This window comes from Uloborus diversus, unplaced genomic scaffold (assembly GCF_026930045.1).
Source record: "Uloborus diversus isolate 005 unplaced genomic scaffold, Udiv.v.3.1 scaffold_288, whole genome shotgun sequence".
Lineage (NCBI taxonomy): Eukaryota > Metazoa > Arthropoda > Arachnida > Araneae > Uloboridae > Uloborus > Uloborus diversus.
In genome coordinates this window covers 164,919-192,640 of record NW_026558448.1, presented here as the reverse complement: position 1 = coordinate 192,640, position 27,722 = coordinate 164,919, and the positions used below count along the sequence as shown (strand labels likewise).

The following is a 27,722-nucleotide window of genomic DNA, read 5'->3' as shown; positions in this document are numbered from 1 at the left end:
GGTTAAGAATAAAGGAAGTAAAAGAAATTTATGAAGGAGAAGTGACTGAAATATCTCCAGTTGAAAGTGAAAATCCTTTGGGTGGTAGGTATATTTTTCTGAAAAATATTTGAAATTGTAGTTTGTTTTTCAGGTTAATTTCCAAAATATTTTTGTTAAAGGTGTGGAACTTTAAATGTAATTTAATGATAATTTGCATAATAAAATGATTAATCTTAGGGTTCCCTAGGTGCCAAAGGAGAAAAAGGGGTGAATTAGAGTGTCAATGATATTGATACCTGTATTTAATCGAATTAAGGGTGCTATGACAAAATTCTTATTCTTCAAAGGATGCGGCAAATCTAAAAAGTTGGGAACCACTGGATTAATCTTTATAGAAAGCTTTCTCAGGGTATTTATTTGCATTTTTCTTTAATGGCTGAATGGTAAAAGAATTTGACTTCTGAGAAATTTGATGTTACAGGAAGATCAATACGAAATTTGAGAAAAGCTGCAATAAATATGGTTTTTTAAAACTTTTTACTCTTCTAGAATTTGAACAGTTGCAATATGATTGTACGAAGTCAAGTCACACTAAGATCACCAATTCCTGCTTCTGAAATCAGCGCTGAAGGTTTAAAAAAAAAATTTGTTTGAGAAATATTCATGCACTGCCCTGAAATGATACAATTCAAAATGGCATGATAGTACAGAATCCATATGGCAGTGATGGAGCTTATTTCTATCAGAGATGTATTTCATGCAATGCAAGGTTTAAGCTGAGTTCAAAAGTTCTTCAGCATAAAAGCTAAAATTAAGAGAAAAGTTTTGCAAAATGGCTAAAATATTATTCATTCTCATCTCTTTCTAAATGCTCAGTGTGTTTCATCACCAGTTAAAAATAAATTAAAATTTCTTCTATGATATCTTTAAAGAAATAAGTGCAGCAGCTATTTTGTTTAAATGTAAAACAAAAGATCTTGGATTCTTACCATTAAAAAAACACATTCTCGGTTGTTGGAACGTTGCAGTCGTCTTCTACAAATAATGCAGTTTTTGGGTGGATATAATGCCGCATAATACTAAGTATTGTTGAACTTAATCGTAATTTAAGCATCTTTGCCAAGATTTAAAAAATATTAAGTTGAATATCCTCTCTTGGATCATATGTTGTTTCCTTTTTTTGAAATTAATTTATTTTTTGTTTGAGCAAAAAAGTGAAAATGCTTTACTTTCTCAATTGAGATAGTGTTTTCACATTTTGCGAAAAATTTGACTGTAGCGGAAATCTTGTTGCAATGTCTGTTGAAATTGGCAAAACTTTTTCCCCCCACAGTTTCTTCTAGTGTTGAAATACATTTAGTGAATAATTGTCAGATAAAGAGAGTGGATTGAAATTAAGTAATGATAATTCTTAAATTATAATGCAGTTTTTGTGAAGCATTTTAATGTTTGTTCACTTTTAATATGTAATGTTGCAGTTCGTAAGATGAAAGTTGCTAAAAGTTTTTAAATTAGTGTATGAAATTCTTACATAGTTTTTTTTTATTTTTTATTTTTTAGGGTATGGTAAAACTGTTACACATGTCGTCATAGGACTAAAAACTACAAAAGGATCAAAAAAGTTGAAACTTGATCCTTCAATTTATGAAAGCATTCAAAAGGAGAAAGTATGTACTGGTGACGTAATTTACATTGAAGCTAACAGTGGAGCTGTCAAGGTATAGCAATATGTTTAAATATAACCTTTGAAATATTTAAAGCTAAGTAGCTCTTTCTTTTAAGTAACCTTATGTACTTAAGGATCAGGAATAAGTTCGTAGAATTTGCTGCAAACTGAGTTGTATTTGTTAAATCCCCAATTCACAAAATTATAATTATTAAAGATGGTTATCAAACCGCTGATTTTAATATCATTAAAAAAAAATCTTGATTTATAAAATCAGTATTTTATCACATTATCTTGTGCTAAATTGTGTACTTATCCAATGCAGTGGCATGACCCCTAATGTTTTTCTTTTCAGGAACTTATGTTTTTTGCTTCCTTTTACAGTTACATCCTTTTAGATATTTCTACCTAAATTTCCATTTTACCAACCCTGAATGAATATTGAGTGGTTTTTCGGCAAGTCCGTATGTGCATCTTCTAGAGGTGCAGATTAGCAGTCGCCACTCGCCAAATGGCGACCAGAAATTTCAGTGCCGATCACCACTGGGTGACCAAAAAAATAAAAAAAAGTCTCCCAATTTTTTGTTACTGCTTGCATTATGCTTCAGTAGCAGTTTTTAATGCTCCTCTAGGGCGTGACATCACTTGTTGACGTGCAACAAAAGTTGAAATGTTGCCTCTCTCCTTGCCGATTTGCTGATGCCTTGTGTTTGATGCGCAAAACCAGCAGCACGTGGATAGACACTGCATTCAGGGGGGGGGGGGGTGAAAAATCACTACGGTCCGGCAAAAACTCCCTAAACCCAATCAAAGTCATCTCCCTAAACCCAAAGGGAGCCATGTTGGATTTGAAATCTTATTTTGCACAAAAAATTACTTCTCTTGATAGAAATTTCAATCCTTTTGCTTCTTGAAAATATTTTAATATTTTTGATAATCAGAAGTTTCCTTAGATTAGCTTATCTTACGTTTAATTTTAATAAATGGATTTGTTTTTGGACCAATGCTTCCTTTGTAATCGTACATTGCGAGGAACTGCATCTTGTGGTTGAGATTTCAATCTTTTTGCATCTTGTACATATTTTGATATATTTGACAAGAGAAAGTTGATTTGACATATGCTACTTTTGATTAGTTTGTTTTAATTTTGATTAATGAATTTGCTTTTGAAGCTAAACTTTGAAATCATACTTTTCGGAGATTTGCATCTCATGCTTGATATTTCAATCCTGTTGCATCTTGTAAATATTTCAATATTTTTGGCAATCAAAAGTTATTTTATGACAGGCTACCTTAGTTAAGCTTATTTTATGTTTAATTTTAATGAATAGATATATTTTTGTGTGTGTGCGGACCCATGCTTCCTTTATAATTGTACTTTGTGGGAAATTGCATCACGTGCTTGAGATTTCAATGGAATTGCATCTCGTACATATTTTAATATAGTGGACAATCGGAAGTTGTTTCGGCATAAGCTACTTTAAATTAGCGTATTTTAAGTTTGATTTTAATTAAAAAAAACATTTATTTTCAGGAGACATGCCGACATTGCACACGAGAATCGCAAAAAATTACTTCCAGTGTTTGAAATTTCAATCCTTTTGTACCTTTCAAATATTTCAAAGTTTTTGACAATTGATAACTATATTTTAATAACTAAAATAAATAAATTCTGTTTATATATTTGGTTATTTTTGCAAGCTTTATTTTAATTATTTTTAGCTTATAATAATACCATGCATCAGAAGTGAAAATTTATGCAAAAGGCTAACTTCAAAGTTTAACATCTTATCCCACTATATTTTTTTTAAATTTTTTGGACGTTGTTGCAAAAACATGTCAAAATTTTGAAACGAGGGATATCCTATAGCATGTTTGCAGACATGTTTAATGACCAAAAAATAGCAAACAAGGTTTTCAGTGAGGCTATAAAGTTATCATGGCAAGTATCCATTAAAGCAAGTCGCTCTAGGCATCAAATTTTGCAGAAGTATATTAAACTGTTCAAAATGTACTAATTCTTAATTTTTTCTGTTTTGATCACTGGAGTTTGTAAACTGAAATTTTAATTAGCATTGATATTATCGACATCCCATTTCAATCTGAATCACACTCTGATTTCTTCAATGAGAAAAAGAAAATAATGACTGGTACTGATTTTCATTGGGAAGGGTAAAAAATTTTTTAACTTACACACATATAAATATATTTTCACCCCAGAGCAACACTAAGACATCTAATCCCAGGAATAACAGTAAGATATTCTACCGTTACTCTGAGGCGACGATATATACAGAGATATGTGTGTGTGTTTGGCTACCAAAGTTTTTGGTGTTGGTAGCCGCTGGCTACCAAAGAAAAATATCAGTCTACACCTCTAGCATCTGCACCTAAGAATGTATGGACAGCTGAAATGTCAATTTTGATGATCTCAGAGTTAATAAATAATAAAAAAAAAATTAAGAAACATTTTTAAAAACTTGTATTTATGTTCTATATGCCTGTTTAAATTTTAAAATTTGTTTGTGAACCTCCATTTAAATGATCCATGAGCTACCACTGTAATGAACAATAGTGACAATGTACTAAAATTAACTTAGGTACTTCGGTTCCTACTTTAAGATAGGTGCTTTCCTGTCCTTTGGAACACTTATGGGTCATTCTCAAGAATGTGTACCTTAAGAACAAAAATATTTTTCAATTTCAAAACCTTTTCTTTTCTTTTTCATTCTTACATGAAAGTGTAACCTATTAGAAGTAACCATAAACAAATGGCACAGATAAGTTCCAGTTATTTTACTCATAAATTAAAAAAATTAAAAAAATATTTTGTTCAAAGAAAAAAAACTTTTGATTTTTGAAGATGGAGGAAAATATATTTCTAGATTTTATCAAAGAAGTAATTTTGTAACTGTGCAAACAATGAGCTATTTTAATGATTAGAATAAATCAAATGTTAAGCTCTCTTAATTAAAGTATGGCTCACATTTTAGTTATCCTTTTACTTCAAATTTGTGTAAAAAAATATTCTAATATTTGTTTTTATATTAGTAAATTAGAGAACACACGGGTAATTTATAATTTTGGTAAACTGTCTAAAATTGATGTATTTCTCCAGGGTGGCGACAGATCAGGGAAAAGTCAGGGAACTTTATTAATCAGGGAAAAGTCAGGGAAATATCAGGGAATTTCGAAAAAATAACAAAAAATCGGAGGAAATTGATTTCATGAAGAAAAAAAATTTTTTTTTTGCTTTACAGAATTAAGTATCCTAATTCCCTACGCATTTTCCGCCAATTATTTGTTAAAAAAAAAAAGTAAAATTAATGAAGTGCAATTATACACTGCCGCATATTTGTGCATTTTTTTCCCTCAACGTCAATGTATTGAATCTTACTCATTTACCACAGGATGAACTTCCGAAGATTGCTTCTGTGTCTGTTAGGTTGTTTATTTTACCTAGCTTGAAATTTCCTTTCACGCTTTCAATGCAACGTAAAATAAACAACCATACAGGCAAAGAGGAAGCTTTCATTAATGCCTTAGCTCCTTTGCCTTTATTCCATTGTTTCGAAGTGATTAGCGTACTGTAATCACGATTTCAAGAAGAAATCTTTGGTTTTTGAATTAATACTGATAAAAGCTTAAAAGTTATTACTTCACGTTTTTAATTTAATTGCTAAAATTGAACTTTCAATAAAAAAAACTTTGTTTTTTGCCATTGTACTATTTGCTGTCGCCGCAGATTATAGAGGTTTTCTTTTCTTCAGACTTAACTGATTCTTTTATTTTATAACCAAGTTGTTTTCTTCTTTTATATATTTTGTAACTAATTGCTTTTTTTTTCTTGCATTTCAAAGTTGTTTGTTACAAAAGCAATCCAAGATTTTTTTCGTTATATACTGAAATCATTTGAAATAGAGTTAACTTGTGTACTTAAGCAAATATCTTAATTTTTTCATTGTTAAAATGCTGTATTCATTCATTAAAACCTATGTTCTTGATTAGAGAAAAGCTCCCTATGAATGGATGTCAAAAGGTTTCATCTGTTTTGCATAAATATGTCAATGAGTTATATAAGAATAACTACATTACTTCTATTCTTTCACCAGTACTTGTTATTCTTGCAACAATTATTATAACTGTTTGAAAATTTAGTTCAAAATAATTTCAATTACTTTTAATTCTACCATAAATACACATATGTTTTTAAGGGTGTTTTTAATAGTTTCTTAAAATTCTTATGCAAAGTGGTTTCTGGAAGTAAAGTATTTTTTTTTTAAATTTTCTATAATCTTTCCATGTAGAAAAATGTAATATACTGTGTTGTAGTTTTTTTTTTTCCAAAAAAATTGTCTTGATGTTTTTTTTTAAAACCATTTTGTTAAAAAAGTAGCATCTTTTTAAAATATATCTCTAGTTCAACAAATTTTTACAACTTAAAACGTTTAAAATGCTGCATTTTATACAAACATACAATAGATTTCAATTAGAGCAAAGAAGGGAAACCATTATCATTGGTAACGTAAATCAGGGAAATTTGGTGAACTTAATCAGGGAAATCAGGGAAAAGTCAGGGTACTTTTTTTCACAGTTCCTGTCGCCACCCTGTTCTCCATTTATACTCACCTCAGAAATAATAACATTGATAAAGTCTGTCACAGAGGTGAGATTCACGGAGGTGAGGAATTTTCTATTAGTATAGGCCTAACACCTAAAGGATACAATTTTCAGGGAATTTTTTTTCTTCGATGCTACTATCTGCACATGTTAAGCATATGAAAACATGTGCACTTCTTTTTTTACATTAATTTACATCCCTGAAATTTAAGTTCACAGAGGTGAGAATTCCCAATAACCACACTTGGTTTTTGAAACAAAAACTATCTCATAACTTCTTTATAGCTGAAAATAAACAAGGGGGCTCCCTTGTAACATGGGAAATAAAATTTGATGTCGTTACTGCCATGAATTAATGAGAATGGCATTTTGTGTTTGGGTAACGGAGGTGAGAATTTATTGTGATGCAATTCTTTTTCCTACTAAAATGAACTAAAACACAATATTAAAAAATTAAATATACTTAAACAACTAGTATTTTAGACACTTGTGAGAGAAATAATAAATAAATAAACATATACTTTTAATTAAGCTATAGAGCAACATAAAGTCACACCAGCCATGCCACGGAGGAGAGAATTCACATACTGTGAACCCAAAATATAGTAAAATAAAACTTATTAAAAAATTGTCTTCAAGTTTAAATAGATGTATTTTTGATGAAATTAAAGAACATAATTCACTGATTTGTGTCCTAAAGTTTTCACTGTAAAAGGCGTGTGACAGAAACATTATACTTTTTGAACAATGACCCAGGTGCTTGCAACTCTGCAGCACTTCTTTCGATAGTATTTTTTTGTAGCATCTATTAACGTGCTTGAGCTGTCAAATAGTTCACATTGTATGTAATAAAGTTTGTGTGTAATATTTTCTGCTGCTTTCTCACCTTCCTCGAAAAATCATGACCTCCATTTTAAAAATGTGAATTAAGCCCTTGATAATGTTCAAACTTGTTTTATATTTACATTGTATTGATTTTGCAAGTGTTTTTATATTGTAATGATATGTAAAACTAGTGCATTTAATTTTAATGATATTACTATATGCATCTTTTTTAAATGATATGTATTCCCATATTAGAGACAAGGAAGGTGTGATGCTTATGCAACAGAATTTGATCTGGAGGTAAAAATGTTAACTATTTCAGTAATCTCATTTCATTTCGTAATAAATGTAATATACTTTAAACAGATTAAAAGGTTATTATTTATGTTCACAAGTGTTTAGATGGGATATCGTTTGGTATTAATTTTTTTTTTATTCAGTGGTTTCTGAAGTGTATGTGTGTGTGTTTTTGTATTTACAATAAAATTCCTTTATTGACACATTGTTCAAATCAAAAATAATAATCAAAATAAACCTCTTAACTACTATATTTGTGCTAAACTGCCAAAATATGATAAGGGATTTCTCTCTTTCTTCTTGACCTAAATAAGTGTGAAATTGATATTTATAAAAAGTGTGGCGTGTTGAATTGGTACATTTTGAATTTTATGCTAATCAAAACTTTGAGTTTAAATATGTATTGGCAGATGAATTATCTTTCCTAGAAATGCCTAAGAAAACCATTAAGTGTGATAAAAAGCAATGGATGCCTCTAGGCCTGGGATTTCTAAACTATGTGCTGTGGTATTTCCTGGGAGCCATTAAATCTTCTTAAGGGCATGGGTGTTTGTGTTTCTGTATTAGACCAGGATTTTTTTGTTTGTTAATACAAGGGATGAGATTCCCCCCCCCCCCCTTTCCAAAATTCCGGCTTTTTCTGTTGGCTTTGAAAACCTTTCCCCTTTTTGCCTTTTTCAGGCCTCATTATGTTCCTACTTTTTTTAAAATTCTGAAAATATTTCCAGTTTACTAAATTTTCGTTCCCCGCTTTCTTATTCTTTCTGTTTTCCCCCCTCAAATCTTCATCCTCCATGAAATCAGCAAAAAACATATGCTTGCGAAACATGCCAATGACGTCAAAAATGTGCATCACCAAAAATTGCATGTTTTGCTTAAGATTTCAATCTTTTTGCATCCTGCAAATATTTTAGTCAATTTTAATTTTTTTTTTTTTTTTTTTTGCCATATGCTTTTTTCTTATTTTATTCATTATTTCAATATTATTTTTATTTCTCAAATTTATTTTCAAGAGGATGCAGAAGTCTATCAAAAAAAAAAAAAAAAAAAAAAATGTGATCCGACTCCCAGTCTGATTTTAATGAAACTTGGCAGGGTTCCTTTTTTTTATGTATTTAAGAAAGCAAACAAAATATTTATGGTGAATCAGAAATGGCTTAGGCATTCAGCCTGTTAAAATTTTTCTGGAATACATGATTCAACTGCAAGTTGTTCTTATGATCCTGAAATAGTATTATGAAGTTTTTAAAACCAAATTTTAAGTTACAATGCGAGGAAAAACTTTACCCAATTACTTATGTATATAGTTATTCATTTATTTTCAATTCTTGCTATGGAAAGTATGTTCTACCACATAAGGAAAACTGCCACATAAGGATTTTTTACTTTACAAAGAAATTTCATTTTAAAAGTGATGTTCCCATTTTCAATACAATGAATTCAAATGTTTTTAATTATTAAAGATGTTTTTTTCTAAAAAGTAGGAAAAATTTATTGTTGAATTTTTGACTATCATGGCTTCCAGGGCTATTTTGATGCAATTTTAGATAGCATCCCCTTTTCCACATTATTTTACAAAACATTTTTGGAATTCCCCCTTTTTGCTCTCTGACCGCTCTCGTCCCTGAATACTGAAATGCCGGTATTGTCCGTTACACTTTTATCTCTCTACCTCCGTTTTTTTTTCCTTACTACAAATTTTTGTCAAGTATTTCAGTAATTGTTAATAATATTCATTGTGTAAATCTGTTAAAATGCAATTCTAAAAGTAATTTTTTAATAAATTATTTTATTTGCTATTTTTATGCTTTTGATGTCTGTATTTTGAGAAATGCCATCCCTTTGCATTCAATATCAGAATGAGAATAGAGTTTTACTCATTTTTGATGTTTATTTTGCTTTGTTAGAAGGGAAATAACTTTTTTTTTCTTTTTTAAAAATTAGAACCTCAAATTTTTCAAGTATAATTCTGTTTTTTTTTTTATGGGTATCAAAAACGTTGAATCCTGAATCCCCAATTTAATTTTGCTTTTCCTTCAATTATGGCGACAAATATAAAAAATGCTTAGACTTTATATATTATAAATAATTTTACTGAAATGAATTCTTTTATATGTTATCTTGATACTTTTGATGCCTTCATTTTGAAGATTACAACCTCTTTGCATCTGTTATGGGAATGGGATTTTTTGTATTTTTAAATGAAGAATTCTGTCATGTGTTTATCAAAAGCAATTAATGTACATGGTACGATCCAAAAGTAATGAGCCTCACTTTATACTGCCACAAGCACACCCTGCAGCTTGCTCCACTTTACATCGACTGTGGTGGGGGTTGTTGGCTTTACAGCGCAATGCTGGTTAGTTGCCTCCCAGCTTTCAGAGTGGTACCATCAGCTTTAATAGTAACCTCTATACAGTGGTGCATGACACAGCAATATGGAAAGTTCGTCAGAGCAACACAAATAAATCAATTTGGTTTCCTTCCCAAATGTTCGCAATGCTTCGACAGGCATTTGGGACTGAGTGTCTGTCCTATTCACAAGTAGAAAAGTCACACGAGGTCTTTCGTAAGGCCGGGAAGTAGTGACTGACAAAACCCAATCTGGACGCTCGTCCTCGGCTCCTAATGACCCAGAAGTACTTTTTTTTGACCCCTGATACACAAAGGAAGGGGTTTATAAGTTTGACATGTCTGTTGTACCTATGTATCTGTCTGTGGCACTCTAGCGCCTAATGGATAGACCGATTTTTTCGTGATTTTTGCAGTGAAAACATATTTAAAAATTTAGTACCAAAACAAAGTAATTTTTTTTTTGCGTCTGATAGAATGAGTTTAGAATTTCCATGTAATATAGAATTCAAACTATAGCGTTTTTTAGGAGCAGATTTTAAATATGGCTAAACCTTTATTTACGCAATTGGTAACAAAACTCATGGTTGGCCAACAAGGAAATTCAATGCAATGATTGAAAATTTTTATCTGCTGCCAGTTTCTATTTGTCAACAAATAAAATACTTGTAATTGATTTTTAATAATACAAGGCTTTGACAAGGATCTAAAAATTTCCCTCTTGATTCTACATTTGCGATCCAGTCGGTTTTTTTTTAATTTTTAATTTTATTGTGATTATTCTGTCAGTAATAGACCAATGAATAATTTTAATACAAAATTCTTTAAATCCGAAGTAATTCTAATGGTTTCAGTCATTTTTATAATGTTCCATAATTACAAACTATGGAACAATATCATTTCGCATTTCCAACGAACTATAGGAGGCACTGCAGTCACTGTCTAATGGCGGACGAAAAAACTAAAACAAATGCAAGTGGTAACGAAGAAAATGCTAAAAGTGTTGTGATTTTTGTTCGTATGCATGATTTTTTTGTTTTATCCTTTTTAAATCAATATTTTAAGTCCTGAGGATATTTTGGCCCACGTAGAAAGCAATGAGAATTCAAGAAGCATTACTAAACGTCAAACATTAATGCAAACTAGGTAGTTCTTAGTTCTAACCAGGAAACATCACGATCAAGGAAATTCAAAAAAATTCCAAATTGGTGGCATTCGAAAGAGCATTGGAAAACATGTTTATGGCACTGAAACTACGTGCCCTTGTGACCACGTTATCGAAATATGATGTCTTAAAAATTGCCGAAATTTTTAGTAAAGTCGCTAAATTTAGCGAGTTTTGTTCAGAAATGAAGGTACGGCGCGAATTCAACATCTGCGTCTGACAAGACATTTCACTTCCATATTTGGTCACCACCAAAGCGCGTGAGAAATATCGCATTAATTCTTTACTCGGGGAGACTACCATGGCGCGGGGTGTCGAGGCACAGACTGCGGCATTGAAATTTTTAGGGGCTTGTGTTCCGTGATATTAACGTGCAACTGTATAGGGGAAAACGCCACAGCCCGAAATATTTGTTTTATTTTATTGTAAAAACAATGGAATTTTTTGTTATTCTTAAGACTGTTAAAAAACTGATGTTTAAAACTTTTATGCTTCTGCGGGTGAAATATTTCCACTGAAAGAGTTTTTTCGATGATGAAACTGTTTTTAAAAAAATATGATAACCGTAGAGAAACGGTAAACACACTTTAAAGTCTTTTTTTTTTTTTTTTTTGAAAAGTCGTAAATCTGAAGTCTTCAACAGTATCTAAATACGAAGAAAACGACATTTTTAAAGATTTCAAACCATGTTCTCAAATTTAAAAAAAACGATTTCTGTCAGTTATTTTCAGTGTGTTTTTCGTTATGTGTATCGTTTTCAAGTTATGTGTAAACCCTCTAACAAGTCAAAAAAAAAAAAAACTGTATTCATTTTTATTTTGCTCGTATTTGAATTCCCTTTTAACGTGAAACATAATTGGTAAAAGTGACTTCAGTATTTTTAAAAATGACTAAATAACATGCAATATGATGTGCATTTACGTTATAGTGACTTTCAGTTGCAGTGACAGACTTTTTCGAACTACAGGGGTTGTTGTAATGAACGTCGACTATAAAATTTTTGATAAGAATCTGTTATGAAGTAATTTCCGACATCGTTAGTTTTGCTGTGCAAATTTTTGACATTTACTATCCGTTGTTTTCTTTTTTTAATTATTATTTTTTTCGATTTTAAATTAAACATTTTCGCTAGCAGTGGTCAAACAATAAAACTTCATAAATGATAATAACTTTTGAAAAAATAAATAAGAGCTGGGATATTACAATCCATGATCATGTTCTTTCAACATCAAAAACTATCCATTTTCAATATATAAGCTTTAATAAGCATGTTTTTTTTTTTACTTATTCATATTAATTCTCGTACATAATTATTAATTACTTACAACACATTTCATTACAAGAGTACAAACTTAAATTAGTTAAGTAAAACACACTTGAAATGCACTTAAATTCTGAAATGCATTATTATCACGATTACAAAGTTAAATCCTACGTTCAATTTCGTTATAAAGTTGTATCTCCTCTGGATAAAGCTCTCTAGTTTCCATTTCACAGGCTTCATAGTTACTTTTTAATTTTACCTGCACAAGTAAAGGGTTAATTCGAAACATCGTTTACGCGCTTTGCAGATGACCAGAAATGGAAATGAGTCTTGCTAGACACTGGCGATGAAATCACGTGGTATTTTCCATTTCTTGCCAAGTCTTTAAATTTGGCGAATTTTCGTAAGATTTCGACAGACTTTGACCCCCCATATCTCAAAAACAAAAGGACGAGGGCACACAATATTTGGGTCAAATTTTTTTCTAAAGATACTTTTTCGAATGCGACCATTTTTAACTTTTTTCATGATTACTGAACTCGTGATGTTTCCTGGTAAGCAGCCATTTCCACGATGTTGAATTCAATATTTATCAATTCTTGATAAAACTAAATAGTTGTGGCCTGACAAGAATAACAATTAACGCTAGATAATTTAATTATATGACATTACGAATTATTATCAACAGAAGATGATCTTTCTTTGCCTTGCTTGGCTAGAGCTTATTGTTTTGCATTTGTAGCTGAGTTATTTCTCTCAAACTCCCGAATTGGTTAATTTAAAATTTTTCTGTTTCGATGTTTCTAATTTCTGAGTTATAATTTAATTATGTCATGTTGTGCAAATCATCAACAAAATTCTCACGGAAATATGGAAGTAGTTTTCTTTTCAGTTGAATGACCATTATTTCTTTTAACTTATCGAATTCTGTAATCTTACTACCATTTTATTCCACTCATGATAAAAATTAAAAATGGTTTAACTAAAAACGCGAAATCTCGCCAAGGTTACTTTGCTCGCACAATACTAAAACTATAACCCTAAACAAATTTGGCGAAACCTTTCAGCTGAGAATAAAAGGAATCAAGTAAATTCTTTCTCGGTTAAACATTTTTCATTTTGTTCTACGATAATATGTTCAAGAAAATATTTTGCATACTGTCTATTCCAACTGAATGCTGCTGTAAAATATGGTTAGTTAAATTAATTTAAGCTTTAAAAAAAAACCCATATTCTTACAAATTCTTTACAAAAGAATAAAAATTTTTACCTTGTACAACGTTATCCAAGTTTGTTAATCCAGAGTTTTCGCTTTAACCATTTCTCAATCAACTCACATTTTAAAGGGAGAAAAAGAAAACTAACATTATTCTGAGAAGCTCGAGAATACTACTTAGGGACTAAACAATTTCTGTAGCTGAAAGCTACAGAAATCGAACTACGACACATCGATTGTGTTAATAAATACTCAGAACAAACTACCTGTGTTGACGTCAACAGACACACATGGAACGCAACGTGGCAAAGTTATAGTTTTTCCGTCAGTTTTGTAAATCACCGCAAGGTAGCGTATTCGAGCGCTGGAGTTGCAAATTTAAATCACTTTGCATAGTTAGCCTTAATTGCATTTGTTTTTCAAATAAGGTAATTTCTGACTCATAAATCAATGCTTTATACAATACAGTTATATTAATTTGACCATTATTTAAATAATTGGAATGTGATGAATTAAGAGTTCCATAAATTTAAAGAGCTTACAAAGGAAAAATAGCTATTATAAACACTATAGATATAAATTCTTAATTAAACTTGATTTTTTTTAATCCTTAATTTTGTGAAAAATGTCATTTCTTGTAATTGTTTTTTAAATCTCAAATTAATATATATTTTTAAAAAGGAGATTTTTTAAATTGAAACTTCTTTTACTTTCCAAGGCGGAAGAGTATGTTCCTTTACCTAAAGGAGATGTTCATAAGAAGAAAGAAGTTGTTCAAGATGTTACTCTTCATGATTTAGATGTTGCAAATGCAAAACCACAGGGTGGCCAGGACATATTGTCTATTATGAATATGCTTATAAAGCCCAAAAAAACTGAAATAACTGGTATGCATTACTGGAAAAAATATTTCAGAGATTCCTCTCTATTATGCATTGTGTATGTGTGTGTGCATGTAATATGTACTAAATATATGTGTGTGTGTGCAATCGCAGTTTAATTTAATAGACTTTATTCAATTGCTCCACTTAGTATTCAAATTTCAGAATAAAATTGTACTTGTGATGTTTTGCATCATGTATTTTCCTTTTATTTCATTAGTTTAAAAGAATTGATGTATTCATTTGTTCTGTTTTTTAGATAAGCTTCGCAAAGAAATAAATAAAGTTGTAAATAAATATATCGATCAAGGAGTAGCAGAGCTAGTTCCTGGAGTATTATTCATTGATGAAGTTCATATGTTGGATATAGAATGTTTTACGTATTTACATAGAGCACTTGAATCTACCATTTCACCAATAGTTGTCTTTGCAACAAACCGTGGGATATGTCCTATTAAGTATGAAACTTTTCCTTTTAATTTAAAATTTTTGATTACATTTTTATTTATTTTAAAGTTCTATATTTTATCATTTAAATAGAGGTGCAGAAGATGTGTTATCTGCTCATGGCATCCCACGTGATCTTCTCGATCGTCTTATGATAATTCGCACTGAGCCCTATTCTTGTGCTGAAATGTTTCAGGTGCGTATTCTTCCCATTTTATTTATTTTTTTAAAATGAGATACAGTAAACCCTCATTAACCTGGACCCTATCAAACCGGACTACTCTTAATCCGAATAGCCATTTAGACGTACATACTGTATAAATTTATGGCGAGTTAGCACAATAATGTATTTTTCTAGGTCTAGTAAGTACAAGGTATTTAAATACTATACTTAATTTTCTCTTACGCAGCTGTACATTTCATTTACTTGAATTCAAAATACATTTTTTTACTGTTTTCAATAGTTTGTTTGCATACCTTGTCTCAATTTATATGTTATTTTGTTTAAACGGTACTTTTATGAAATTAGACAACCTAAAATCCCCTAATAGTCTGGATTAAGGAAGTTCTACTGTATTATATTATTGAAAATCATTATTAGGCATAGCTTATTGAATTCAGAGTATTTTCAATTTCTATTGTATGTATGTGTGTACCTTTCTGTTGTATGAATTTTTCATTTTATTTCGAGTGACATAATAGAAAATCAATCATTACTAGTGCTATTTTAATTACACACAAATTAAAATAATAATTTAATAAATTTAATGAAACACATGAAATATATATACAATTGCTTTTCTTTATAATTGAAGAGACCAAAAAGGAATTTTGTTGTAGCCATGCTTTTGTTATGAAAAAATAAATAATACAGTAAAATGCAAAGAGGAATTGAAGATATCGCATTATAGCCATAAATTTCCTATCTACTGAAGTATTATTTGATATCATGAGCGATATGTTTTTACCTTTGGCAAAAATATATCCACTATCCGGGCTCCACTTTCTGCCTTTAAAAAATAATTAAATTTCTAATGTAAGACAAGTAAAAATTATTTGTAAAGCTGTTCAAATTTGTTTGAATATTTATTTTTTTTCTCTCATGTCTGTGTTGTGCATTTCAAGTAGTAAAAAACCACCAACAAGATTCATTTAGGTATAAGGACAAAAATACCAAAGGTACTACTTAGATAACAAGATAAGGTACTAAACTATATGGTGCATTAAAAAAGGCAATAAATATAAAATACATAGTATCAAAAAAGTTTTTTTAATTTGCTGACCAAATTGTGTTTAAGGTTCTTTTCCACCTTAACGTTTTGAGCCTGTTAATCTCAGTTGCATCCATGATTTCTGTTTGTTTTGTGTTTAATGGTTACAGAGCACCTTTGAGGTTGCAGCCCCTAATTTGCACATAGAGTTGAAGCAAACCAGGAACATTTTTATCAGTGGTAAATCTCTCAAAGTAGTAAATCTCTCAAAGTGGTCTCAAAGTGGTATAACAATCACCACATATGGCTACTGCAAGCTTAACTGGACCTCTGGGCAAAATACTGACATATTACCACCTCACCCAAAGAACTATTTGAACTGACGATTTTGTCCCTGCTCTTCTATGCTCGTGACCAGACCTCCTTCTCAAAGCACTGATAGCAATGCTAGTATTAAAACTCAGCACTTTTTGGTTCCAAGCCAAATGCATTGCTGATTTAGATATATTTTTATAAATCCTTCATTTCCGTTCATGGTTTATTTGGATAACAATTAGTGATGTGGATCGGGTAAATACCCAGCGGGTAGGTAAATATTTTTTGGGTATTTACCCAGGTATTTACCCAAGGCCTGGGTAAATACCCAAAAACTGGGTATTTAATAAAAAATACAAAAAAGCGAATGAGAATTTTTTTTTTTTTTAATCTAAATATGAAATAATTGGTAAAACTGATATATACATATGTATTACACAGTTTATAATATTTTTTATTGGAAGACTTGATGAAATCATGAAAGAAACATATCGTGAACCAAAGAACCTTTCTTTTCAATGTCATAATTGGAGAAGTATAAGCAATTCATTATGAACTTCAGGATTTCAAAATCACAATCTAGGTTAGTCATATCCAAAATGAAAAAAAAAAAGGAAGCATGAGGGATGTTTGGAAGAATAAACTGAGAAGTTAAGAAACTATGGTGTTATTTATTTTATTGATATTTAAGTGATATCATGGAAAATATAGAAACAGTTTTCACATTAATAAACAAAAAAAAAAAAGCAAAATTTTCTTTTCTGTTGCCTTGCTCATTTGCATTTGCTCCCCTGTAGGGTGGGAAGGTAAATATTTTTTTGGGTATTTATCCGAAGGCAAGGTAAATCCCCTAGTAATTACGCATTTTGCAAAATTTTTTTAGGTAGTATTAAAAAGTGACTATTATATCTTTTTTAAACATAAAACCTAAAATAAAAGATTAAAAATTTTAAATGAATTTTAAATGTTTATGTACATTATGTGTGTGTGTATATATATATATGTGTGTGATACAGAATACACCTGAACAATTGAACTAAGTTTGGAGGAAATTTCTGCATAAGATATAGGTAAATAAATTGTAATAATAAATTGAGCGACATTTCGTTACATTTTGATGTAACGAAACATATTACTGGGGTATAAAAGACTAGGACCTTAAAAAATAGATGTTTGCTTTTTTTTTTGTAACCAGTTAAGCTTTTTCCTTTTTGTAGAATGGCTTTTTATATCTGAAATTTGGCTATCAACATTGATTAGGCATATCCAACACATTTAATGTGAATATCATATTAGATTGCTAAGCTGTTTCACACAATAATTCTTTAAATATGTGATCAAAATACAATTTTTGGGCAAAAATTTATTGTTTTGTATATGGTTGGTTGTATATATACATAATGGAATACATACAGAAAAGTATTTTAGATGAATATAAATTTTTGAAATAAATACCCGGGTATTTACCCATTCTGGGTATTTACCCGGGTATATACCCTGGGTATTTACCCCTAAAAATAAATACCCGGATATTTTACATCACTAATAACAATTAACATAAATTTTTCATTAATAAATTAGCATTAAAATGTTTGGTCTATACAATTTTTACAATGTGTTTTAGATCTTGAAAATTCGAGCAAATATCGAAGGCGTATCAATTGATGAAGAATCTCTTCTAACTTTAGCAGAAATAGGACAAAAAACAACTCTTCGGTATGTTTAAATACTTTTATTTTTTTCTAGTAAATATGCATTATGCCTGCGCAATTTCTATGATCCTTGAAATTCCTTCCATTTTAAGTTTTCGAAGATCTCAGTCTTTCACAGATCTTTTTAAACATTGAATAAAAATTTTGTATATATTTTTTTGGCCTATCACAAATTGCTTATTATCCTCACTTGACCTAAGTTGATGTTGCTATGATTTTTCTATCTATTTATTTGTGGAGCGAAATTTTCGTCCTCATAGTGACAAATCAGCTGTGGTTTAATTTTGTATATATCTCACGGGCCCTCAAAAGTCCCTATTTTCAAGTATTGTTTGTAGGGGCCCCTCTAAAAGCCATATTTTGTAGTCAAAAACCCTAAAAATTAATAAAAGCCCCAATTTTTTTAAGATTTGTGTAATTCTGTGTCAAATCAACGAAAAACAATTTCTCAGCTTAACTTCTCAGATTATCATGAAACTTTCCGACACCTTACCCTTCGACGCCTTAAATTTATCTATATTTTTCCAAAATATATTGTTCATAAGTGATGTGTAATTAGTTATTGAAGTTTGTTAAACAGCACTTTTTTAAAACACTTGCGAGCAGTGTTAAAGTGTTAAATTCAAGTTCTGTGGGAGCAACAGAGTTGTATAATAAATTTATTAAGGTCATTTTAAAGATACTTTAATTTTATATGCAGTTAACTCCCAATTTGCACAGAATAGGGGGGACAGTAATTATGGATAACAAAATTCTGGGATAATCCGCAAAATAAGTAGAAGATAATATTAGTCTATGCAATAGCTTTAGATAGATCAATAATAATTGCATCCTAACTAAAATAACATTGTATAAAAAATGCATGTAAAGCTGAAAAAGGATAATTCATTTTAGCAATGGATTTCACACATATGCGAGCAAATGGTGCTAACAGATTATTTCAAATATTTCCAGCTAGGTTACACCAAAAATGCATAGGAGAAAGTTTTTTTAACAAGATTAATGTGGTCACTCGATTACAGGCATAAGTTGTATAGATCTAAAAATTAATAAAAATAGTGTAGATAAAAAAATGAGGTTTCAAGTAGTCTAGTTTCATGGACCATGAAAGGTGTGATGCCATTGGAAGGGAAAGAAAAAAATGGGATGTCTAGGCACAGGTTTTGCACTAAGTTAAAATGTGTGCATTTATCTACATTTAGTTAATCATTGCCAAGAAAAAACATATTTTTCAATGTGTGAAAGCTGGTGGGTAATCCGTCCGGCGGATAATCAGGAGTTTAGTATACAGTTTAATAAATTTCAAGAAACACTTTTTTGCAAAATTTAAAATAATGTCCTATAAAATTTTTGAAAAAACTAGTGTCTTAAATGTATTTTGATGAATATAACAAACATGTTTCAGTGTCAGAGTGGGACAATGAATGACTCAGCAGTTACAATAAAAAATGTGGGAAAATTTTATGTAGTTTTTGCAAAATTTCACTTTTAAATGTTATAGCTCATGTTTTATGAAAGCAACAGAGTTGAAAATTGCTCATTTTAAAGAGAATTACATTTACTTTAGTTTGTAACTTGAATAATTTTAGAAAAATAATGATGATATCCCCATAAATTTTAAAACATGAAAATTCAAAAAATTTTGTGATGGTGTTCTTCAAATTTTTTTAAAATACAGTTTTGTTTTTAACTCTGAAATTCTCTGTATTCATTAAAGTACAATGAAAGTCATGTGTTTTTGCCCAAAGTTTTTAAAAGACACTATCTTTAAAATTTTTGAACTTAACATTTTATGAAAAAAAAAAAAAAAAATACTCAAGTTACATAAATGTATTAAATTAATGCGAATGTAACTGTCTTTAAAATAATCTATCTTACAACTCTATAGCTCCTATAGAACTTTAGTTACAACATTTTGGTGCTCTGCTGTCAAGTAGAAAAAAGGGGCTTTTTAACGCATTTCAAAATTACTTATCAATTATGAATGATAGATTTAAAAAAAAATACATATAAATAAATTTAAGACATCAAAGAGTTTGCGACATTGGCATGAAGGGGCCCCAAATATTTTTAAAATGTGCCGTAAAAGGGCCATATAAAGGCCCTATTTTTTAATCTGCTGGAAGAGTGGGAACCCTGTATATTTTTTTTCAGTGCTTAACTCAAGTAAACTTTACAATAAAAAAAGTTTTTCGTGTAGATGAGCTTAAACAGCAAATCTTTATCTAAATATTAAATTTGCAGATTACTAATTACCATCATTTGAGATTGATAAGAAATAAAAATACATTATGTTATACGGTGTAAATAATATTTATAAGTGTATTTTTTGCATATCAGCTATAAAATCTTTATTACTGCATCCTATTCACAATTTCTTTTTTTATGGATATGCCTGGTATTTCATATTCTAGAAAATTAATGGTCATATCATGATGGGTGAAAATTTCTTGGTCGTTTCCATTCCATTCCATTTGTAAAGACAAAAAACCAGAGCTGTGGAGTCAGAGTCCATCTGATTTTGGGGTGATAAATGTATGAATAATAAATACCTAATTAAAAATACCAGAAAGCACAAGAAGGAATGTATTTACTTTTCTCATACTTAAAAGCAAAAACAGCGAAACAAAATCATCATTCTAGAACAATTCATGTTCACATACAGTTCAATTTTGCAGGGGAAAAAAGGAAGAAAATAAATTTTGTTTTTTTCATTTATTAAATCTGAAATTATTGTTCCCTTTGCTTGGAATTATTTTATGTACTACATACATAGGTTTATAGTCAATTAAAAAAAACTCATTAGCCATGGGAGGGGTCTGGACCCTCCCCTTGTGTGCGCCATTGGTACAAACCATGTAGCTGTTCCTTTTCCATAAAGTGTCTTTACTTCGGTAGAAATATGGAAACATCTAGTAAAATACTTAGTTTCTGCTAGAATGAGTCTTGTAAACGTCATTTTGCTATCTTTGCTGTATGATGTAATTAGCTCATTGTGTCTTAATTCTTTATAAACAAAATTATGTATTGTAATTCAATTGAAAAACAGTACACATAAGACTTTAGAATACCTGCACTTAAAAATAAAACTTTATTTGCTTTGAAACTATAAAGGATCCTTAAAATAATTCTTATTTCTTGGATAAAGGCCTTTAAAGAAGCTAAAGGCCTTATTCTATGCTCATGCTTTGAGCTACAACTTGCATTTCTTTTGAATTTTGTTTTTTGGAACAATGAAGGCAGTTCTGCATAAGAAAATATTTTTTAGAACAATTGAGGCAGTGAGAAGCAAAGGAATGCAAGTAGACATTTTCAAATTTCGAGTAAAACGGGTATAAAGATAACGTCCTAGGTAGGCTCTCATTGATTTTTTTCTCTAAATCATGCTGTATAGCAGCAACTACCAGGGCTACTAGTACTATCTCTAGCCCCAAGACAAAGGAAGGGTTCACCTACCATTTGTACCGGTTATCTCCTAATTTTTAATTTTGCCACTTACATCCCACTGCCTCAATTGTGAAATGTTGTTTAAATATTTAGCATATGTACAGATTTGTTGAAATTTGATTTTTTATTATTGTTCAGTATTTTCAAAGTATTTCCTTTAAAATGTTTAAATATATATATATATATATATACAGTGAAACCTGTGTATAACGATACTGTCTATAACGATAACCTGTCTATAACATTTTTTTTTTCTTTTTGGCCCCAGCAAAATGTCAGCGTGAATAATCAAACTGTCTATAATGATAGCCTGTCTATTACGATATTTTTTTAGGTCCCAACAGTACCGTTGTAGAGAAGTTTTACTGTAGTTTATTTGGAAAAAATTCTTTGACTGCTTGATTATCATTTTCAACTAATGCTTAAATGTCTTTTTATTTGTCCTCACTTATTGAAGTCCTAGATCTCCCCCCTCCCCTTGAAAATAAATGAAATAAAAAGTAAGAATCATAAGTGTTAAAAATGCTGTTGCTTTTACCCAATATGTTGTGCATTTTTCAAAAAAATAATTACTTATACGTACATGTGAATTTAATATTGTTGTAGATATGCTGTATTGTTGCTGAGTCCCGCTAACTTATCCGCTAAAGTGAATGGACGTACAAGTATTACAAAGCAAGATGTGGAAGAAGTAAGAAAATTATTTCATGATGCGAAAACTTCAGCTGCACTTTTGAAAGAACATAATGATAAATATCTGAAATAAAGCTTTTGTCTCTTTCTACACTTTTTCCCATCAAACTGTTATTTTTTCATAAGTTTTATATGCATTAGCCATATGTTCATTCAATGCTGAAAAAATGTTTGTATTTTATATTAAAGTGTATTATTCATCACTTTATTGATGTCTCGCTTTTTTAAAATAATGGTATAAAACAAATTTAGTGCACTATAACAAAAACCTAGGATCATTTTTTTCACTTATGTTGTTACAACTTGTTAAGCTACTGATAGATGATCATAGGGTGTCCCAAAAAAATGAAATTCGTTATTTTTTAACGCATACCCTCTTATTTTTTTCCTTTTATATCAAAACCGTTGTCAAAAAAGTTTCATGCAATTTGAAGCAGGGTAACCCGTGCCAACTTGCGCCTAAAGGCCTAAACGTGTAAATAGCACGTATATTCATAAGCAAGCCAACGCTGGCAACGCGAAACTTAGCGAAGCTCAAAACAACTGTAAATAGTGCACAGAAAACAAATGAAAACAGAAAAACATATGTTGGGGGAGGGGGGGACGGGGCTTACCCGTAGCAATTTGCAAACCGTCAAACATGTCAGTACGAATACATTCCGGTCAGCGAGAGCAGTATAGTCCTTCCATAAGGAACGAAACATGGCAGTGGAATTGCAATTGCAATTTCCTATTAAAAAAAGAGATATTTTTAATAGGAGTCGTAAAACACCTAACTACGGGCTTGCAAACTTCCCTCTAACGGACAAGTTCTGTCTGTGGTGTTTTATAACATTCGAGAAGTAAAATTTAACCATCAGTGAAAGTGCAAATCTCGCTATTCGGGAATGCATCATCTTTTGGGAAAAGGCACGCATTTTTACCAAATCGTTGCCAAATTGTGTGAATAAAAAACCTAAATCAAATTTGGAGAGACTTAAAAAAAAATGCAAAGAAACTGAAAGAAGTATTCAGGCAGCGCCAACAAGAATTTTAGAGTAATTTAAACAATTTATCCAATATTGCACATGCTGACGCACTTCGGTTAATCAAAATAGAAGAAGATGGGATTTTCTTGCAACTCCAAAGAGAGCCCAGCCGACGTGGTCACTTTAGGTGGAGTGGATAAAAAACTTGCCGACAAAGAGGAAAGGGCTCGACTTTGAGCTGTCAAGGAAGAAAAGAGGCGCATTAAATACGATTCCACTTCAACACCCTCGGAGTTGTATGAGCCTATACAAGAAGAATCCTCTTCGAGCTCTAATGAAAATATTAATTCAGAAAATTTCCGTGAAACATATAAATCAGTACCTAGAACAAGTTTATCAGAACCTGGAACAAGTATATTCGAACCTGGAACAAATATATCAGAACCTGAAACAAGTATTATCAGAACTGGAACAAGTAAATATGTAATGAGGAGGGATTTTATTACTCCAAAGTCAGTTGCTGCATTGGACAGGTGTCCAAGTATACAAGATTTTGTGTTTATTCTTGAAGCTACTGTTGACGCACTTGGGTGTAACATTGATGAATTTCCCATAGGTAAATCTTCAATTCAAAGAATTCGAACCGAAAGGCGGAAGGAGCACGAGGAAAGAATAAAAATTGGTTTTCAGTACGAGGTACCATCTGTTGTGAATTTACCTTGGGATATGAAACTGTCGCCTGCTTTGAGTGCTCAAAAATCAAAAGAAGTTCGCTTATCTACAGTTATTTTATATGGATGTGATGGGACAACTCATTGCTGAGTCTAAACTGGATAATTCCACAGGAAAAGAACAAACAAAGGCTGTTTGAAAGGCAGTTTTAGATTGGAATCTCAAAGACTAAGTTAAAACTTGTGATACTACAGCTTCCAGAACAGATCCTTTAAGTGGTTCTTGCGCTATTCTTGAGCAAAAATTTGATAGAGAAATGCTTTCCTTTGCTTGCTGCCGTCATATATATGAACTGATCTATCCACTAAAATACAGTGCTATGGAGGAGCTGCGGAGTTGTTCCGAACTGTACCCTAACTTGGAAAATTTACTTGACTTTTACCGTGCTGAACTTACTAACATTACGGTCAGAGATGACTATCAAGAGTTGATAGAACTGCCTATCATATTTTTAGGTGGAGATACAGAAAATGAATTTAAAATAAGCCCACCGGGAGACATGCACAAAGCTCGATGGATGGCTCGAGCGATTTACTCCCTAAAAATATTACTATTTAGTTCACAACTGAAATTAGATACGAAGGAAAATGAAGCATTATTTGATGTCTGCTTGTTTGTAGTGACAAAATACGTGAAACCATGGCTTCAATGCATTTTGCTAGTCAAAGCACGAAAACAAAAATTTGTGCTTTTTGATAAAAGTACGAAAATGGGAACCCAATTATCTCAAAAGCTACTCTACAAAAATTCATCCAGCTTTTATGGTATGGTCAATAAAATTTCATTCCTTGATGTGTAAAAGATTGTCTCAATGCTTAGAGCAGTAAACGATGCTGCTGAAAGAGCGGTAAAAATGATGCAGGACTTTCATGGTTTGCTAACAGCTGATGAGGAACAAAAAAAAACTGTGTTACGTTGCGTTCAAGAGCAGCAGAAGCTTTATCCTGACTGCAAAAAGAAAATATTGAATTAAAAATATGTGCAATAATGTTTCTTTTAGTCTAATATTGCTGTAAATATCTGCTTTAAATAAATTGATGTCGCGTGTAGTAAGGAATTATGCAATTAGCAATCTTTAAACTGTAATCGCCGTACAGAGATTTCAGGTCCAACTTTGACCTCAAGTCGGCACGGGTTCCCGTTATTTTATTGCAATGAAACTTTTTTCTCATGTTTCTGAGGTGAAATGGAAAAAATTTGGAGGGTATGCGTATTCGATTTCACAATTTTTTTTTTTCGCCATTATATCTTGGGACACCCTAATGATCACGTATTGACTTGCTTCAGTTAATGTTATTGATTTTTTCAAAAACAAGAGCCACATAATTTCTTTCTAGATGAAAAGCCAAACATCGTTTATTATTAACCAGGAGTCTGTCCACGATTTTTCATGGGGTCCGTTTTTTGTGAAAAATCAATTTTGTAAAAAATCGAAAAATTTTGCAAAAAAAAAAAATTATAAAACCAAAATTTTAGAATTTTGAGATGGTGCAAACTGCATCATTGAAACAAAAATTTAAGTGTTTTCTTTCTTTTCTGCATTGTTGTTCTGGTTTAAAACACGGTTTAAACCAAATGTTTTTTTTTTAACCATGTAGTTTTTTTTCAAAATCTTCGTTTTCCCTCAAATGTTTTCATAAACTTTACATATTATTGCAAAGATCAAAATCTAATTGATGCAAAGTAACTAGCAAAGCTTTATAGATAAATTAAAAATTTAAATAAATTTAGAAACTTATATTTTTTAAGGTAATGCAAGTTTGCTAAATAGTTTTTTTTTTCTTTTTTAAAATCAATTATCACTATTTTTCAGTATTTTATGTTTCAAAACAGTCGAAAGAGCATATTTCAACTAAAATTTCATTTACTACTTAATTTGCTTGCTTACTTAAAGTTTATTACAATAGATTATGTATCTTTGAAGCGATGCATAGTGTATATAAATTTTAACGCTAGAATATTTAAATGACAAGAGAAAAAATAACTTTAGTCCAAGAACAATTAGAGCAGGCATTAAAATTGCGCTTATTATACCTTAAGACTTTTTGCATCCCCGATAGACAATGGAGTCAGAGCAAGAAAAGAAAATGTATAAAATTATGAAAACAGAAAATATTATATGTAACTCCGTGCTCTCATTAAGAAAAATTAATGCCAAATTTTCACCTTTCAACAAACTTTTTTTAATCTCAATATAATAAAAGAAGTCTCATGTATACATGGTGGAAGAATGAACAAACATTAATTTTTGTGAGTCTTCATTAGTAAAATATCTTAAATTAAAAGCATTAGTTTAAAAATACTCTTATTTTTCTTGAATAAAAAAATTATTCCTGAATTCATTAAACCAGGAGAATGTCTAAAATCAAAAACAATGATTTTTAAAACCTACTTGTCTTGTTTCTATAGTTGTTTTCACTGATACATTAGGTAAATAAATTACATGATTTGAAACTTTTTTTTTTATTTTAAACCTTTAAACAAAATATGAGTTGATCTTTTGATTTTTAAAGTTCTGTGATGTACATCAAACTTTTGATTCATTTGTAAATACTACAAAATACCTTCCATGTTTAAGAATGTGTGATTTTAATTTCTTTTATTATCTTATTTAGCTATGAGGAAACTAAAAATTTACGAGAATTGATTCTTGGTTATTTGTAATTTATAATGTCTGAACAATCATAGTATAAATAATCCAAGAAAGAATTTACTAAGTCCCATTTTCGCCTTGTATTTTTTATAATAGCTAAAGATTTTCAAACAATATTCTCCTGTAGAAATCTCTTCGCATGAGGAAATGAAATTACAAGATTTTATTCTTAATTATTTAATTAATTACAAAGAAATTAGGTAGAAATATTAACATTAAACAATCCTTAACAATTAATAAAATCTTTATGATTTTCCAAAAATTGTTTTTCTTTCAAAAAGTAATAAAAACCAAAAAAAAAAACTGGTTTAAATTTTAAAAAAATCGCTTTTTTTTTACCAACCCTGCTTTTCTGTTAAGAATATCATTTTTCGAGTATTCGGGGGCGGGGGGGGGGGGGGGCATCGCTCTCTGGGTTATGGGCACCCCTCAAGTATCAATATTTATTTACCATTCTACATTATGTCAAATCATATTAGAAATATATGTATAGTATTTAAAATAATTGTAACAAAGAAATTCAGGCAGGGGTACAGCATTTAACTTCTTGAACCAAGACACTGTTAAAGAGCACATAATTTTGTTTAAAACTTATAAACTCTGTGATTTTTTTCAAAAAAAAAAAATGTTTACCTCTTATATAACAAAGTGTACTAAATATTGAAAAATCAGATTACCATAGCGGATGCAAAAAGATCGCAGTCCTCAAAGTGAAGGCATCAAAAGTATAAAAATGGCTTGTAAAATAAATATTTTTGATAAAATTATTTTAGAATGGCATTTTAAAGTCCTATGATAAACATATTAATATCTGGACACAGTTGAAGCAAAAAATAAATAAAATAAAAAATAAACCATCAATTCAGCATTTTAATTTTTGACTCGCTAGCGGGCTCGCCAACCCCCGAAGATTGCTTTGCAATGCTATTTGATTTGCAAAGATTTAAATCGTCAATTAAAAAGAAACAGATTAAAAACACATTATGAGCTCCCTTTCAAACAAAAAGCATCTCTTTCCCGAGTTTCCAAATAACTTGTACCAACTTGCTGAGTCGTAAGGGTTTAGGGGCTCCTGAGCATTGCAAAACTGCAGTTTTGTACCTTTGAAAAGTCGCTTTCATATTCGTGGTCTCTAGTAATATATTGCTCTTTAGTTGAGGGCTAAGATTTTCCGTTAAAATTGAAACCCTTAAAGTTTGTGTATAAGAAAGAAGAAACATGCAAATCAAAAAGACGTAACTATGGCAACACCAAATAAAATATCAATAATTTTAAT

The 27,722-nt window shown here is 30.5% G+C and overlaps 1 protein-coding gene across 1 annotated transcript; it reads left to right on the top strand.

Moving 5' to 3' along the window:
• On the top strand, positions 1–22,290 carry LOC129233248 (ruvB-like 1; the record flags this gene model as incomplete). Its single annotated transcript, XM_054867300.1, has 8 exons — positions 1–84; positions 1,543–1,700; positions 7,349–7,393; positions 14,106–14,274; positions 14,528–14,726; positions 14,809–14,911; positions 17,866–17,957; positions 22,007–22,290. Coding segments are annotated over 8 exons (1,010 nt in total), but the record flags the coding sequence as incomplete, so codon positions are not given.
• Between the last annotated feature and the right edge of the window lie 5,432 nt (positions 22,291–27,722).